The sequence below is a fragment of the Lolium perenne genome, chromosome 7 (assembly GCF_019359855.2).
Source record: "Lolium perenne isolate Kyuss_39 chromosome 7, Kyuss_2.0, whole genome shotgun sequence".
In the NCBI taxonomy this organism is placed as follows: domain Eukaryota; kingdom Viridiplantae; phylum Streptophyta; class Magnoliopsida; order Poales; family Poaceae; genus Lolium; species Lolium perenne.
This window is the reverse complement of record NC_067250.2, coordinates 331510101-331528460: the sequence shown is the minus strand read 5'-3', so window position 1 is coordinate 331528460 and position 18360 is coordinate 331510101. Positions and strand designations below refer to the sequence as shown.

At 46.4% G+C, this 18360-nt stretch overlaps 1 protein-coding gene, 1 long non-coding RNA gene and 1 pseudogene across 2 annotated transcripts; 1 reads left to right on the top strand and 2 right to left on the bottom strand.

The window, feature by feature from the left end:
- Window positions 1-7661: 7661 nt before the first annotated feature.
- LOC127314140 (O-methyltransferase ZRP4-like) lies at window positions 7662-9296 on the bottom strand. The gene is made up of 2 exons (XM_051344600.2): window positions 8462-9296; window positions 7662-8267 (listed from the first exon to the last, which is right to left on the bottom strand). The coding sequence occupies exons 1-2, from the start codon at window positions 9224-9226 to the stop codon at window positions 7968-7970; spliced, it is 1065 nt and encodes a 354-aa protein (XP_051200560.1). The 5' UTR covers window positions 9227-9296; the 3' UTR covers window positions 7662-7967.
- A 1369-nt stretch (window positions 9297-10665) lies between these two features.
- On the top strand, window positions 10666-13812 carry LOC127314143 (uncharacterized). Its single transcript, XR_007859419.1, has 2 exons — window positions 10666-11193; window positions 12006-13812. It is a non-coding gene; the product is annotated as an uncharacterized lncRNA (long non-coding RNA).
- A 1521-nt stretch (window positions 13813-15333) lies between these two features.
- LOC127314141 (O-methyltransferase ZRP4-like) lies at window positions 15334-16608 on the bottom strand (annotated as a pseudogene).
- Window positions 16609-18360: the final 1752 nt, after the last annotated feature.

The following is an 18360-nucleotide window of genomic DNA, read 5'->3' as shown; positions in this document are numbered from 1 at the left end:
TTTAGTCACAATTTTCTCTTTCTTGCAATCTATAATAGCTCCACAAGTATTTAGAAAAGGTCTACCAAAAATGATAGGACAAGTCTTACTAGCAGCAGAACCAAGTACCAAAAAGTCAGCAGGATATTTAATCTTACCGCATAGAACTTCCACATCTCGAACAATACCAATAGGAGAGATAGTTTCTCTATTAGCTAGCCGAATAACCACATCAATATCTTCAAGTTCACAAGAACCAATTTCATGCATGATTTCCCTATAAAGCTCATAAGGAATGGCACTAATACTTGCACCAATATCGCATAAACCATAATAACAATGATCACCAATTCTAACAGAGAGCATAGGAACACTGGCTTTCCTAGACTTACTAGGATGTGAAACAATATTAGAAGCGTCTTCACAGAAAATGATGTGACCATCTTCTACATTTTCAGTCACAAGGTCTTTAACTATTGCAACAGCAGGTTCAATATTTATTTGTTCCTCAGGTTCTATAGGTTTCTTTGCACTTTTGTTAACCACACTAGTTATAACAGAATATTCCTTCATTTTAGCAGGAAAAGGGGTTTTCTCAATATAAGCTTCAGGAAGAATGTGATCAACAGTTTTAACTTCTATGCATTTACCTATAGGTGAATCAGTTTTATCTTTGTAGGGTTCATGATATTTATTAAAATTCTTCCTAGGCAATTCAAAATGACAGGCAAAAGCTTTATAAAAGTTTGCAACAACTTCAGAATCAAGACCATAAGTAGCACTCATATTACGAAATTTATCAGTATCCATAAAAGTTTCAATGCATTCATAATCATAATTTATACCTGACTCTCTATCTTTGTCGTTCTCCCATCCTTCAGTATTCTCCTGAATCCGATCAAGAAGGTCCCATTTTAACTCTTCTTTTGTTGCGTGTGAATGATCCAGAACAAGTAGTATCCAGCAAGGTTTTATCTTGAAAAGAAAGTCTTGCATAGAAATTATCAATGATGATATTACCAGGAAGCTCATGAATGGGGCATTTGAGCATTAAGGACTTCAATCTCCCCCATGCTTGGGCAATACTCTCTCCATCATGAGGCCAGAAATTATATATGCGGTTTCGGTCTTTATGAATTTCACTTGGAGGATAGAATTTGGAATAAAATAGAGGCACAATATCCTTCCAATCAAGAGAATTCCCATTCTTCAGCAATTTATACCAATGCGCCGCTTTACCAGACAGCGACATAGAGAATAGTTTCTTCCTAACTTCGTCCATAGAAATACCTGCACACTTGAATAACCCGCATAATTCATGTAAAAACAGTAAATGATCTCCAGGATGGATAGTTCCATCCCCTTCATAGCGGTTATCCACAACACGTTCAATAATTTTCATAGGTATTTTATATGGAACCTCTTTCTCACCTGGCGCCTCATCCACTACCTTTGCAGTAGTAGTAGATTTTCCAAATAGGAATTCAAGAGAAGATCTCTCCATAATGAATTATGGCAACAGGCAGAAATAAAAACAGCACGTACAGTAAAAGTTTTCCTTCCCACGTCCACTTACCAATCGCGCTGCACTCCCCGGCACCGGCGCCAGAGCAGAGTCTTGATGACCCACAAGTATAGGGGTGTATCGTAGTACTTTCGATAAATAATAGTGTCGCACCCAACGAGGAGCGAGAAGGTGTTGACAAGCAGTTTCGATGAAGGATTCACTGTAAATGCTCACAGACAAGTTTTCAGGGGGTTTTGATATAGCAGATAAATAAAATACAAGTAAGTAAAATGCGGGAATAATAATTGCAGCAAGTGGCCCAATCCTTTTTAGCACAAAGGACAAGCCGGTTTGTTTACTTATGATGACCAAACGTTCTTGAGGACACACGGGGATTTAGTCTAGTGCTTTCGCTTCATATAGTTGATTAATCTTCATTGTTTTGATAAGTGTTGTGTGGGTGAACCTATGCTAATGCACCGCCCTTCCTAGGACTAATACATACTTGTGATTAAACCCCTTGCAAGGATCCGCAAATACAAGAAAGTAATTAAGATAAATCTAACCACAGCCTTAAACTCTGAGATCCTGCTATCCCTCATGCATCGATATACCAACGGGGGTTCAGGTTGCTGTCACTCCGGCAACCCCACAATTAGCAAACGAATACAAGATGCATTCCCCTAGGCCCATAAAGGTGAAGTATCATGTAGTCGACGTTCACATGACACCACTAGAAGAATAACACCACAACTTAAATATCAAACCATTAAATATTACTCAACATAGTTCACTACTAACATTTAGACTTCACCCATGTCCTCAAGAACTAAACGAACTACTCACAAGACATCATATGGAACATGATCAGAGGTGATATGATGATGAATAACAATCTGAACATAAACCTTGGTTCAACGGTTTCACTCAATAGCATCAATAACAAGGAGTAATCAACACCGGGAGAGTTTCCCCTATGAAATAATCAAGATTCAACCCTAGATGTTACAGCGGAGACGAGGTGCAGCGGTGGAGATGACAGTGTCGGTGGTGGAGATGATGATGATGATGATGATCCCAATGAAGTCCAGCTCGATGACGGTGACGATGGCGACGATTTTCCCCTCCGGGAGGGAATTTCCCCGGCAGATTTCAGCCTACCGGAGAGCTCTTTTCTCTCTGGTGTTTTTCGCCCCGCAGAGGCGGCTATGTCTATTCTCCGTCGTCCTGGACACCTTAGGGTTTCGGGTAGATGAAGTACGCGAAAGGGAGATGGCCGAGGGGGGTCATGGGCCCCCTCCCCATGTGGCGGCACGCCTGGCCTGGTGGCCGCGCCGGCCTATGGGGAGGGCCCATGGCGGCCCTCCTCGGCCTCCCCTTTTGGCTGGCTCCGTCATCTGGAAAAATAGGAGCTTCGGTATATTTTCCGTCAATTGTTGATCTTCAGAAATATTGTATCCTGACGGTGCTTTTTCCAGCAAAATCCTGACTCCGGTGAGTAATTCTCCAATAATCATGAAACATGCAAAATAGGCGAAATAACATAAGTATAATCTCTAAATATGAAATATATCAATGAATAACAGTAAATTATGATATAAAATAGTGATGCAAAATGGACGTATCACCTGGCGCCTTTATAAGCCGGATCTTGGGATCCCTATGGGCACGTCCACAAGACATATCTCGAACTAGAGACGAGACAACCACAACTCATTGTAACAACGCGAAAGCGCCCAGATAATTCCAGACAAGCAGCAGTAGGCCCTGCCATCGTGCAGCGTGATCCGAAGCTGGGTAACTCGCGTACCACCGTCCTGAAAGCACTCCACCCAATGGCCCCTACTTCTTCCTCCCTTCGTGAGGATCCCTCCTCCGGGGTACCGTCTAATAGGCAACGACAGTTGGCGCCCACCGTGGGGCCAGCGGCGTCTGGAGGCCGGAACCGGGAGGGTTCTACCTTCGGAGGCGTCGGCGACACCATCGCCGTGGGGCGTGTCTTGTACGCCGGAAACTTTCCGATCGTCCCTCTGGACGAGTGCTGGATTCTGGTTAGGACAGACCCCGTCAATCTCTCCATCATCCCGATTGGTGGAATACACATCTGAATCGGCGAGACAGTCGATTCCGACGGGAACGCCCTGGCAAGTACTACAGCTACGACCGCCGTCGAGCTGGACGTAACTGCAAAGATCCGAGCTAAGTTCCTGGAGTTTCCTAAGGAAGATTCCGCCTTAGATCTAGAAATTTCAAATCTTGGTTTTGGTAGTCGGATCCGCACCTAATTTTTGGTAGCCGGATCCATACCTATTTTTGGTTGTCGGATCCGCACCTATATTTTGGTAGCCGGATCTGCACCTAATTTTTAGTAGCCAGATCCATATCTAAATTATGGTAGGTGGATCCGCACCTAAATTTTGGTAGTCGGATCCATACCTAAATTTTGGTAGGTGGATCCGCACCTAAATTTTGGAAGTCGGATCCATACCTAAATTTTGGTAGGTGGATCCACACCTAAATTTTGGAAGTCAGATCCGCACCTCAATTTTGGTAGCTAGATCCGCACCTCAATTTTGGTAGCCGGATCCGGACCTATATTTTGGTGATCGGATCCGCACCTATAAGACCACCGCGATAATCAATCTCGCACCGGCTCGATGGAACGCTGAAGAAAAACTGCCACGACCGACGTTGAGTTCGCTCCAAACAGCTAAGTCCCTATTTATATTTAATGTTTTAAAATTTTATGATCATGAGACTAACATTGGTTCACTCATGTCCTGAGTCTTTTACCGCTTTACTGTCGATCATATTTTTTTCACGATTTGCCTCGCGCTCGTGAAAATATTGTACTGTTTTTGCCGCCTAAGGCTCCAGTACGCTAAAAAAAATCCGCCTTTGGGCGTTAGCTTAAGTTTTCTGGCCTGCACATTTTCTGTTGTTTATATGTGGATTCCTTAGCAGTGACATTTTGGTACTTAAAGCCGGCCTTTGTTTCTGAGGTTCTTGATTGTTTCGTTATTAAGCGCTATCGCCTCAGCAGATGTTCTGTGTTTAAAGTTTACTGTCTCGCGAAAAGTCAAGCATATAAACCAGAAGAACGGATAAACCAGCACCTGCTTAAAGCATATAAATTGCATTAACTATTCAAGGTAGACGAGTTTTTTCCACCTTGACAGTTTTATGTTGTTCAACTGCTGCATAGTTTCAGCTTGAAAACATTTGTTCAAATACCGTTTTTATTCCGCCTTACATTTGTTCGTTGAACATGATCAAAGAAAAAATTTAATACATATCTATTTTTATGTTTATATATCTGTTACATGACGCTTGGACCTTAAGCAGTCCTCAAACTAAGGTGTTTTCAAGCTAGCCGAGCACTCGCGAGAAGCCCAGGGGAAGCTAGCCGGATCCATATGAGAAAAGGTTAGGCGGATCTATGGCGTGCACAGCTGGAAAAGCAACTTGAGTCTTGATTCCGCTATCCTTAGCCGGAACCAACCCTCGAGGGCTGCGGTTTGATCTTAGGTGGAAAGTGTGTTTCCCTTCGAAGTATCAGTGCCGGAAATTTCCGCCTAGATGCTTGGGGTCTACGCTATTCCTAAGTCACATATAAAGATAAAGTTACTCTAAGAGCTCCAAGCCAGATTTTCAAGTAAATTCACCTTGGCGCTCGGGGGCTACATCGATGAAGTTCTCTTTGGAGCAACAAGTTGTAAAGGAAAACTATTTTTTGCCTTGACGCTTGGGGCTAAGTTTTTGAGCATCGAGTCTCCTTGAAGCAAGCCGACTCAATGCTCGGGGGATACATATGGTTATGTCAAGAAAATTTTCAAAGATGGCGAAAATCTGGCTAACTAGCCGGATCCATACCTATATTTGGTAGTCGGATTCACACCTATATTTTTGGTAGCCGGATCCGCACCTATATTTTGGTAGCCGGATCCGCACCTATATTTTGGTAGCTGGATCCGCACCTATTTTTTGGTAGCCGGATCCGCACCTATGTTTTGGTAGTCGGATCCGCACCTATATTTTGGCTAGTCAGATCCGGACCTACATTTGGCTAGCCGGATCCATACCGAAGATTACGTGAAGTGACCGTTGGATGGAATCTTTGAAGAATCTGACCATTGGATCATGAAGTTTCCGACCGATACTTGGTTGGATGCATAAAGTTTTGCAGTCCTTCAAGATTCTCTCCTCCATCTGGAACAACGCGATGTTTTCAAGATGCTAGGCAGAACGCAGGAATGGTGAATCTCGGAGAACTCCGGGGACTACTGTTGTGGATATACTTCATAGCTATACCATCGACATGGTCCGATTCCGGCAAGCCCGGGTGGCCCACAGATGGTGGTGGTGGCATATGGCCCACCGAGCGGCTCAGTTGTTGTTGATAGAAGATGGAAGAATTCCTGCCTAGGAACAGGAGCCGGATCCTTACCGGCCTATGCCAGGAGTCGGATCCATGGACGCCCATGAAGTGTCCGGATCCATGGTGGCAAGTTAGATCTAGGTGGATCCTTGACGTGCACCGCAATATATATTCCGTAGTTAGGTATCTTGTATTCTGGCTAGTACTCTCCGTGTAAACCCTAGATCCTAGCGCCTTTATAAGCCGGATCCTGGGAGCCCTAGAGGCACGTCCACAAGACAGATCTCGAACTAGAGACGAGACAACCACAACTCATTGTAACAACGTGAAAGCGCCCAGATAATTCCAGACAAGCAGCAGTAGGCCCTGCCATCGTGCAGCGTGATCCGAAGCTGGGTAACTCGCGTACCACCGTCCCGAAAGCACTCCGCCCAATGGCCCCTACTTCTTCCCCCCTTCGTGAGGATCCCTCCTCCGGGGTACTGTCGAATATGCAACGACAACAATTTTTGTGATCCTCTAACATGCGCTCCAACTTCAACTTCTCCTTTTCACTTTTGCATTCTCTCTGCGCATTAACAATGGCGCGGTGAAGATCATCTGCGGGCTCATCTGATGCCTCTTGATCTTCAGCTTCCCTCGCTGTAGTATCACTGTATTCAGAAAATATAGGATAGTTGTCATCATCCTTTTCTTCTTTATTGTCTTCCATCATAACCCCTCTTTCTCCGTGCTTGGTCCAACAATTATAGCTGAGCATGAAACCGGACCGAAGCAGGTGGGTGTGAAGGATTTTCGAGGAAGAGTAATCCTTTTTATTCTGACAGACACCACATGGACAACAAATAAAACCATCCTGACTGTTTGCCTCAGCCAGACCGATAAAATTATGCAGGCCCGTAAGGAACTCGGAAGTGCGTTGGTCATCATACATCCATTGCCGGCTCATCTGTATTATATAATTATGTATTTCAAAAACCATTACAGAACATCATGAATAGAGACGTGACCACTGTACATCGACATATGCATTTTATCAATGACAGATGAAAGGATAAAGTTGCTAACCTCAATCGAGTAGGAAAAAAGAGGAGAAATCTTAAGTGTGGCTCGGACACTTCATATGATGTTTGTTTTGTGTGAACTCAAGTGGCATCATACTCTCAGGTATTTCATCGAGCACCTCTTGTGCATAGGAAGGGAAAAGCAAACTAACATACACCTCTCAAAGCTAAGAAGAGAAAAGCAAACCAGCATACACCTCTTGGGCAGGAGATGATATATATAGACAAAATTTAGATGAACCTTTAAAGATAAACCTTTAGTCCCGGTTAGTGTCTCTTTAGTCCCGGTTGGAGACACCAACCGGGACTAAAGGTGCTCGCACCGGCCGCAGCCTGCCGCACCCTCTTTAGTCCCGGTTGGTGTCTCTAACTGGGACTAAAGGTCCCGGTTGAACCGGGACTGATGCTGGCCGTGCCCCATGCGGCGTCCTAGCCATTTGAACCGGGACTAATGCTCACATTAGTCCCGGTTCCAAACGCGGCCGGGACTAATGCTCCGGGCAGCTCCGAACGGAAGGCATTTTTTCTACTAGTGCGTAGATGCTTTCCGTCTCAGACAGAGGTGCTACGCGCTCTGGGAGAAGGTGCTTGCCAGAGTATCTTGACCGCAGTTCTATATAAGATATTATCCGGTATTTCTCATCTCGCTCGACCGCATTGACAAGCATCTTCTCCTAAACTCAACGATCTCGTGTGAACTCATATGGATGTCAACGAAGAAGAGAAGAAAAAAGAGTTTTGTGCTGCTCAACTGCCGCAGCATTTTCGGCTTTCTTTCTTCCTTTTATTGAATGAAAGGGAAACGGACATGAAGGCCGGACTATGCGCACGCCACGATCCTTAAGACTCTTGCCATCCCATGAGCGGCAAATAACTACGACCCTGCGTGAACAGACTCGATGCTAGACACGGACTCGACATGCTCGACACGCACACATCGCGTGCTCTAAGCTTTAGGGAAATCAAATTCCTAGCGGCTAAGTAAAACCGGAAAGAGAAACAACACCACACCATTATGTGGTTTACATGACTAGACTTTTTATGGGTAGACCTCGATGATGGATCGAACACCTAGAACCGGTATAATCTTGTAGTCGGTAAACCCTGCTTCAGAAAACATCATCTTCCACTCTAGCTCATCTCGCTCAATGCCATTTATAATCATCATGTACACGTCAAACAAGGCTTGCACTTCTCTGTGCTTCACGTTTGACTGTCCTGCTCCAATCACAATATCCATGATTATCACCTTCCCTCCAGCATCTCTCGGAGGAATGGCTTTCTTGCAGTTCCGTAATATCTTGACACAATCGTCGTGGCCCCAGTCATGGAGAATCCACTGAAATGAATAAACATTGAGGGTAGACAAAAAAAAAACGTATTGTTAATACTGAACATTGACGAACTGCTTAGTTTTTAGAGGAGACAAATTGCTTAGTTGGTTTGATGACTTAATGAGCCGCCTTTTAATATTTCTGACTGTTTCAAGTCATGTTCATTTTTATGGGAGTACTTCATCTACTCAAATAATACCTTCAGGAAGACAGCATTTGCCGGTGGAATGCTCTCAAACATGTCCCCGGCGATGTACTTCACATTGGTGCCCGTGGGAGCCTTGGCGATGACATGGTCGAGATCCAGCACGGTGTATTCCACATGCGGAAATGCCTTTGACATGGCTTGGGCTGCTGCGCCGAGACCCCCTGCGACATCGATCAGCGAGGTTATCCCCTGGAAGACCTCGCCGCTCTCCTTGATGGCGATGTCCATGATGAAGCTGGTGTCCGAGACCATCCCATCGTTGATGAGCGCATCGAAAGTCGCGTCGTGTTCAGCCAGCTTCCACAATGGTTCGCCATGCGCCAGCTTGAAGATGCAGGGCTCCGGCAACTCCTGCTGGAACCATGTGCCAAGCTCGAGGTAGGAGGCGACAAAGTGGGGACTGAGCGACATGGCTGTGATTGAAACCAAGTTCCGCGGGCCGACGAGGAGGCGGGACGTCGGTGTGAGAGCGTACAAAAGCTCGCTGGAGCCGTCCGTGGGCTGCACGCCGAATACGCCGGAGACAGTGAGCACGCACATCAGGCGACGCAGAGAGGGGATCTTGGATGGGTGGAGCATGACCCTCTCTACTATCTGGGGAAGGGTGGCGGCGCCGCCATGGTGTTCAATGGCATCGGCGATGCGGAGATCCAGGGCGGCCTTGAGGGCCATGGACTTGATGTAGCCGAAGGTGTTGTCCAAGAGGTTGAGCTGAGCATCGAGCAGGGCCTGGTTAGTGCTCTGGGTGAGCGTCATGTCAGATGTGTGGTACTAGCTAGTGTTGCTGGAGCGCTGGTTTCAGCTTGTTTGGATTGATAGGAGAACCACGCCGTCTATATATGGACATGCCGCTTAATTGCTACCCGTGGTGCACAAACTCCACATCGTACTCTGCATAGTAGAATCCGACACCTAGATACTAATATGATGTGCATGGTTTCTCTAGCTCAGTTGAGTGCGCACTACTTGTGAATGTTGAGATAAATGTGACACCTTTATTTTAATTAAGTTTGGTACGTATCCCACAAAGCAGTCGCACTTTTCGACAGCCTCATGACACTCGTGTTAAATTAAATATACTAGGAAGGTGCAGCGCGGCGACACGCCGCGGCCGTAGGGTGCTATAAATAGTGGATATTTATTTATTGGAGAGCATTTTTCTGAAGCACTGTAGAGTGTACTGTGAAAACACTGAAGCAAAACACCGTAGTCCCAGATAAAAGAGGCATAGGAAGCTTTGGCATGACGACACTCCAAGCTCGTAGGGCGATTGGGGGATCAATTAAAGATGGTAGTAATATTTTTTCCGAATAAAAGAGGGGCAAAAAGTAAAGTATTTTTGCCGAAATAAAACCAAACTTTTGTGAAAGAAGGTAGTAGTACTCTCGTAGTTTGATCGTGGGGCAGGGACAGTAGCATTTTTCTCGAATAAAAGTGGAGTCGAATAACGGAGTACAACCCTAGGATGATAGTGAGCTGATCAATAACATATGGTAGTAATACTTTTTTCCCAAATAAAAGAGGCGGCGAATAATGAAGTATTTTTTTACAAACTTGTTGTGGAATAAGGTAGTAGCGTAGGGTGGTCGTGAGGCAATCAATAGAAGAAGGTAGTAGTATTTTTTGGAATAAAAGAGACAACGGATAATGTAATTTTTTTCCCGAACATACTTTAGGAGAACCCCTAGTGACACAATCAATATAAGAAGGTAGTAGCATTTCTCTCGAATAAGTGAGATGACAAAAAGTGGAGTATTTCTTACGGAGTAATTGCGGTAAAACCCAGAAACTACAGTGGGAGAAGGCATTATACCCTATATAAAAGACAATCAAATTAGTGCCCTCTACAGCGATTTAGACACTGTAGAAGTGCTAATTTCGTACGTTTTACTGTTACAGTTTTTTGACGCGTGTCCCTCACATTGCCTATTTTGCTATATGGGTTTTCCTTCTTCATTTTCTTTAGGCTAGCAGGTTACCGGCAACCGGCTGTGGCCACAGCTTTTGTTTGTATGGATATGTGAATCTCTCTGTAATTAAATTAAAGCCTAAATGGTGAAATTGGGTCCCTACTATTTTGGCTAACGTGGCTTTGCTGTGAGAAACGTGGCAGTTTTTGGCTAAACCACCGCTTTAGAGATATGTCTAGGAGTTCCCGGAAATTTTTCCTTGCACATACGTCTCCTTCTCTTCATCTCCCGCATCCCAAGTTCAGAGAAAAAAAAACTCCCACAACAGATCGTAGTTATAGGGTTTTCACACACTCATCTCCCCATCAGCCCGACTGATCCATCCCCTCACCATGACGGAGAACGGCGGCAAGACGTGACAGCCGCACCGTCACCTAGAGCGGCCCACGCATCCGGCGGAAGACGTGGTAGCGCCCGCCACCATGACCACCCCGCGTTGATGGCGGCCGAGGCAGAGGCGAAGAGCCTGAACGAGGCTGAGCCGGATATTGAGGAGGAGGAGGAGGAGGAGGAGGCCGAGGGGGACGGGCAGCACAAGCACGACGTGGGCGGCGGCAAAGAGGAGGCGGGTATGCCGCGTCTACTGCAGGGTCTACAGCAGGCGTAGCGCCGTACGCACATGGGTGTCGCCTTCCTCCGTGTAGTTCAGCTGCTGTCCGCGTTCCCTTCTCTCAGATCCCGCTGCTTCCCTCCTGGATATGGCGGCCACCTGGTGCCTCATGGACGATGCTATCGGTGAACCCATCAGTTCTGGTTAGTCTGCCTCGCCCACTCACCACTGAGACCGTGTTTCTTATTAGGATGTCATGCACCTTAGTAACATTAGGTGTCATCCACTTCAGCATTCTTTGTGCTCTTCCTTTTATTATTCTCTGTATTTCTTCTTCCACTTCCGTATCTAGCTTTGTTCAAATATTACTTAGTACTGCTGGATATTGATTATTTTGATCATTAGATCATATTTTCAAAATTACCCTCTTTTATTCGATCTTTAATTACTTGCACGTCGATATAATGCAACTGAATGTTCCTGCCATATAGATTTCCTTTCTCTGCAATATTAAGGAATTCACTATTCATCTGACTTACGAGGGAAATTTCTGGATGAACATTTTTCATTTCAATGAGCATAACGCAATACCAATATCGGGTCGGCTACTTTAAGCACAGTTTTTTAAACATAACTTTAAGCACATTTGAATTGTCCTTGCACTGTTGTGTGATGTGTGTCAGGCCAGTGGCATCCCAGACGCGGGGATCAGAATGTGTCAATAAGGAATGGCAAAAAAATTGATTATATATTCAAGTTAGGTTCCATTCTCTTCTGTAATTTCTAGCTATTCCGTTGTCTTTAATTGCTGCGGCCAGTATAGTTTTCATAGAATTGATGGTGTCACAAGATTCAGTTAAGCACACAAAAATCTCATGTGGTACCAGTTGTTCTTAACATAACATTTTCTATTTTGTGCTCTGTATGGGCTAACTTATTTGACATACATTGTGTGGAATACATCATGCAATCATTCCAGCTCCTTACTTATTAATTGGTCTCTCAATCTTTGCAGATATTATTCTTTTGTGTGTCACTACCAGCAGCAGAGAAGATTTTGTGTTGAAAAAGACAGGTACACCCTTGCTTTATAGGTTCGTATAACAAAATTATTTTGGATTTTTTTCTTACAACATAATTGTTCCTTAGTTCATAGGTTTATATAGTGGTCCACAAAACTTTCTGGGAGACGATTGCTTTTTATTTGGCTATCCATCTGTTTATTTGTTTTCCCAATTTCAGAGGTAGGAAACAGTCTTGCATGCATTTTCTACAATTCAATGGTAAATATGGTAGAACCTCTCAACCTCATGCTTATATGAATATGAGACAACTCAATCCTGCCTTCCATTGTCCAGTATGCTGAACAGATGGAAAATTTGGGTCTGCATAGCTATTCAGACAAGTGGCAAGGACATGTATTACGAATCTCTTTTCCTAGCATTATCTTTTACTCCATATCCAATAACTTATACACTATCAGTTATTGACTAAGAGATTAATCTTCACTTATAATACACACACAAGTCTGTACTTATGTTTTTGTGTTGACTTTACATGGAAGTGTATAATGATTTGCTCTTCCTATGTCAACTATCTGACAAGCAGATGTCAGATGTTCATGGTTAACACTTACAGTATTACACACTATTGTGTAAATAGTCATGAATTCATATCCAACCGCAGCTAACATGGCATTTGGAAGGTTTGATTTTATAAAACCTTCAAAAGTATGACCATATTTTTATGGTCGTAGCAATATTTTTATCGAGGTCAGTATGTTCATGCCACGCCCAACCAGTTGTCATGGTTTAGATGGTTCAACAGAATATTGATTCTATGGCTGTTGAGATTGTTCTCCTATTGGTCGTCTCTCTTGCTTGGTACTGTACTGTGCACTGTCGTTTTCGGTGTCTCTTTGTCTCAATGTGCTTTCTCGGACGTGGATGCTCGATGGAGAGAGATTTGCCTGGGCAAGTGCCCGATTGCCGATATGTCTGATTGTATTGCTTCCCTTCATCTTTATTTCTACGATATGTATACTTGCTAATCCCGTATTTTCTCATGGGCAGTTTAAAGTTGTAGTTTCGAGGGTAACATCAACGAAAGAGTTGAATATATTTGGGATAGATGAAACTGGTGCACCATCTATGGAGACAAGTTATATCAAAGAAGTGCTTGAACACCTCCAAAAATGTTGCCTGCAATCTACCGTTCCATGTCTAATTAGTCATATACTTCCATTTTCAATATGTATACTGTACACTCACTTAACTAATGTCTTCTCCTACTCTTTCATTCCCAGAGTTCTATTTTGTGCAGACGGAGCCAGATGTGCCAGTTCTACCCCTAAGGCCCCAACTGAGTAGTACTGTGTTAGACTGAAGTTTGCAGATAGCTCTGAAATGCGGGCATCATCAGTAATTTGTACTGAAGTATTTTATAATGGCACATTTTGTCAGTACAAACGTTTTGCTGTATAATCGGTCTAAGTTGATCATCCACATCTTATAGTGATTGCGCAGATGATCAGCCTCACTAAATACTGAGGTCTGTTGTACCACAGCGGATCGACCTACCTTAGTAAATGATGTTTGCCTTGGACGAGATTACTGAATCATCGACTGAATATAATCTGATCTGCTGCTATGTCAGAGGAGGAAAGGATGATGGTTTCTTCCGACGGGATTTGATCACTAGAAATTTTAGTTGTACTAGACTAGGACATATTGTAATCTTCTATGTACTATTTACGTCTGGCTACTCCATGGACTATGTATAAGATCTCGATAAATATTTGTGCCACTGGCTAATTCGTGCTACTACTCTAGAGCAGTGTGTGCAAATGGCAGCAGCATGTATCTCCACTTTTGTGTATTAGTGCATTTTCCAGACCACATTATCAAACAATTTGCAAAAAAAAAGCATACAAACTCATGGGCGCGGCGTGCCGCCGCGCCACCCCTTCCTAGTTTATCATTGAAGGATTGATGCCTTAGAATTAAGTTTGGTACGTATCCCACAAAGCAGCCGCATTTTTTAACAGCCTCATGACACTCGTGTTAAATTAAATATATCTCATCTGTCTTGTCTCTGCCGCTTCATGGTCGCCAACTTGGCGATGATGTACGTCGATCAACAATCAGCTGTAAGTGTCACACTCATACTCACGGTGCACAGATTTTTTTCCTTATTTCTTTGATGTTTAAGCATGGTATGAGTTAACGCAGCTATCTCAATCATCATAGTAAAGAACGCAGCTGCTATAACGTCTTTATGCTAAGACGGGGAAGAACACTTGATCGCTTTAGCGTCTAACACGAGTGCATAAAGACTGAGAGCACTTAGCTTGATCGCTTTAGCGTGTACTGTTGGAATTGGCTTGTGTTTCTGGGAGTGTTCCGACTCGGGGAGTCTGTCCGAGTCGAGTAGAGTAGCTGACTTCGGGTCGCCGATTAGCCGGCTCCCAGAGTCGGCAGTGTGTCGGCAGCATGGGTCTATACAGCTGGTACAGAGTAGATAGATACAAGATCTCCTTCATCGTCGCGCCCGTCGCAGCTGCGTTCGGTGGGCGATCGGAGCTTCGTGTCCTTGGTTGCTGCCGCGGGATTGGCGCCCATGTCGGGGCTTCCTGTCCGTCCGCCACCGTCGGGTGGCCATGGGGCACCTCTTCCACGCCCGCAGCAGCAACTATAGCAGGAGCGGCCTGCTATGTCTTCTGGTTTTCCGCAGGCGGGCTCTGGCTCGGCCGCTCCCGTCCCTCATCAGGGGGTGATGCCATCCGGGGGACCTATTCCAGGAACCGCAGCGACGATCCGTCAGTTCCGGCCTCTGCAAACTCCGTCCCGGCACCCTGGCCCGCCGGCGTATTTCTCCGCGCCGCCTCAGCAGCAGCAGTACATTCAACCTCAGCCTCCGGTCTATGCTCCACCTTACGGTCAGTTCCAAGCTCCGGTGTTCCCGCAGTTTCAGCAACAGCAATTGCCGGGGTCTGTTCAAGCGGGGGGCTCTAATGCCTCAAAGAACAAAAGGAAGAAGAAAAAGGCTGGTGCTGGTCAGCCGGTTGGGTTTCAAGCTCCGGTGCTGGCCCCTATGCCGACGTCTTTCCCGCAGATACCTTTTATGCCACCATCGGTGCCTCAGGCCGTTGCAGCAGTTGCTCCTACGGTAGTGCCTGTGCCGCCGTTGGCTGAGGGGGGGTCAGCTTTAGCAAGATGCTTCTCTGGACACCTCGAGTGCTACAGTTGCTGCCGCGGGGAAAGCTAAGAAATCCTTGAAGTGCTGGAAGTGTGCAGTTGATACTCACGCCACCAAAGATTGCAAGGTGCAACATTACTGCCTGGTTTGTAATAACATGGCGCACCCGACAACAAGATGTCCTACTCTTCAGCTTCCTAAGCCATCAGCGGTGGTGGCAGCTCAAGGTTTTGATGATTTGCTTTTTCTCGAGTTACCTGACAGTGTTTACAAACCTCATCTTGTGCCTATGTGTTCTCCTACTGCTTTGGTCAAGCTCGAAGGGGACTCTGTGCCGGCTGTTGTCATTGAGAAGCAAATGGCGCGCATATGTCCTAACCCTCAGCGACTCACGGCCGCTTGACTATTCCTTCACGTCCAACGTCGTCAGGCATGGGTGCGCCCTGCGCGGACGCTAGCGTGGTTTCGTCTGGAGCTTCTGCGCGGTGGGCCGAGTGGAGGACGGGCCTGGCCAGGCTGGGCCAACAGAGAACGAAGCAGCGCCGAGCTCACCGCTCTAGGCCGCGCTGAATCTTCAGGCGTCGCTGTGCTTGCGGCCAGGTGGGCTACTTCTGGCGGAAGGCCGGGATTCTCAGCTAGGGCAGGGGCAGCTATGTCGACGGGGGCACGCTGCGCCGAGACCCCCTACGACGTCGATCAGCGAGGTTATCCCCTGGAAGACCTCGCCGCTCTCCTTGATGGCGATGTCCATGATGAAGCTGGTGTCCGAGACCATCCCATCGTTGATGAGCGCATCGAAAGTCGCGTCGTGTTCAGCCAGCTTCCACAATGGTTCGCCATGTGCCAGCTTGAAGATGCAGGGCTCCGGCAACTCCTGCTGGAACCACGTGCCAAGCTCGAGGTAGGAGGCGACAAAGTGGGGACTGAGCGACATGGCTGTGATTGAAACCAAGTTCCGCGGGCCGACGAGGAGGCGGGACGTCGGTGTGAGAGCGTACAAAAGCTCGCTGGAGCCGTCCGCGGGCTGCACGCCGAATACGCCGGAGACGGTGAGCACGCACATCAGGCGACGCAGAGAGGGGATCTTGGATGGGTGGAGCGTGACCCTGTCTACTATCTAGGGAAGGGTGGCGGCGCCGCCATGGTGTTCAATGGCATCGGCGATGCGGAGATCCAGGGCGGCCATGAGGGCCATGGACTTGATGTAGCCGAAGGTGTTGTCCAAGAGGTTGAGCTGAGCATCGAGCAAGGCCTGGTTAGTGCTCTGGGTGAGCGTCATGTCAGATGTTTGGTACTAGCTAGTGCTGCTGGAGTGCTGGTTTCAGCTTGTTTGGGTTGATAGGAGAACCACGCCGTCTATATATAGACATGCCGCTTAATTGGTACCCGTGGTGCACAAACTCCACATCGTACTCTTCCTAGCAGAATCCGACACCTAGATACTAATATGATGTGCATGGTTTCTCTAGCTCATTTGAGTGCGCACTACTTGTGAATGTTGAGATAAATGTGACGCCTTTATTTTAATTAAGTTTGGTAGTACGTATCCCACAAAGCAGCCGCACTTTTTGACAGCCTCATGACACTCGTGTTAAATTAAATATATCTCATACTAACTTGGCGATGATGTACGTCGATCAATAATCAGCTGTGTCACACTCACGGTGCACAGAATATTTCCTTATTTCTTTGATGTTTAAGCACGGTATGAGTTAACGGAGCTATCTCAATCATCATAGTAAACAACGTAGCTGCCATAACGTCTTAGCATAAAGACGGAGAAGAACATTTGATCGCTTTAGCGTGTAGCACGAGTGCATAAAGACTGACAGCACTTAGCTTGATCGCTTTAGCGTGTACTGTTGGAACCGGCTTGTGTTTCCCGACTTGGGGAGTCTGTCCGAGTCGAGTAGAGTAGCCGACTTCGGGGCCTGTCACGAAGTCGAGTCGCCGATTAGCTGGCTCCTGGAGTCGGCAGTGTGTCGGCAGCATGGGTCTGTACAGATTGTACAGAGTAGATAGATAGGACGTGCTAGATGTCATATACAGTGGTCGCCGACAGGTCAAGTCGGTATGGAGCCGTCCCGTCGGTGTCTCTGACGGGACGTTGCTTTTTTACTTTGTAGTCCCCCAGTCCCTACTTAAAGGGCAACCCAGCAATAAGAAAATTGTGGCAAATCATTCACTTGTTTCGGTCACCCCTTCCTCTCCTCTGTTTTCAGTTCATCCGAGTCGGCAAGCCGAGTCGGTAGTTTAGTGCCAACAACTGGTATCAGAGCCTGAGTTCGTGAGAGATCGGCGGAGGAGATGACCGGCATATGGCATGTTCCATCGATACCTTGCTCGTCCTCGACACCCTCTCCATGGAGGAGCTCATCGGCTAGCTCAAGGCAGCCGAGGAGCACCATGAGCAGGCGGAGCCGGAGGCCAAGCATGCTGGCAAGCTGCTCCTCTCTGGAGAGGAGTGGCTTGCGCGGATGAACCTGCGGGACAAAGGCGCATCGTCCAGCCAAGCCGGACGCGAAGGGGGCAATTGCCTGTGGCTATACCCGTGGCGCACCAGAAACTGGTGCGTCACGGCTTGTAACTTACCCGTGGCGCACCGTGAAAAGTGGTGCACAACGGATATTCGTGGGCCAGGTTGGCAGGGGTGGCCACACTTAGCCGTGGTGCACCACATACTAGTGCGCCACGGGTATATTTGGTACCCGTGGCGGGTTGGGCCCCCCCCCCCCCCCCCCCGTGGATCGCCTTTTCAATTTTGGAAAAAATAAAAGAAAATGATAGAAACTTCAAATTTTAAAATTCTTTGAGATGTAGTTATGTTGCGTAATCTAGTAGTTAGGAAAAATAACAAACATCAATTTCGACATATTTTGCAAAAACACATTATGTTTCGGTAAAAAATAGAGTTTTTAGACGTTTTAGATTTCGCGGCAAAAAAAATTCAAAATATACCCGTGGCGCACCGGTATGGGGTGCGTCACGGGTAACCTCACCCTAATCTGAACCTGAGCCCTCCTCCTCTTCCTCCTTTTCCCCTCTTCCTCTTGTTTGTTTCTCTTCCTCTTCTCTACACCGGATGATTATGCACCAGAGGAGCACTTCCCCTCATCCTTTTCCCCTCTTCCTCTTCTCTGCTTCTCTCCTCGCCAAGCCCCGTCGCCTCTGCA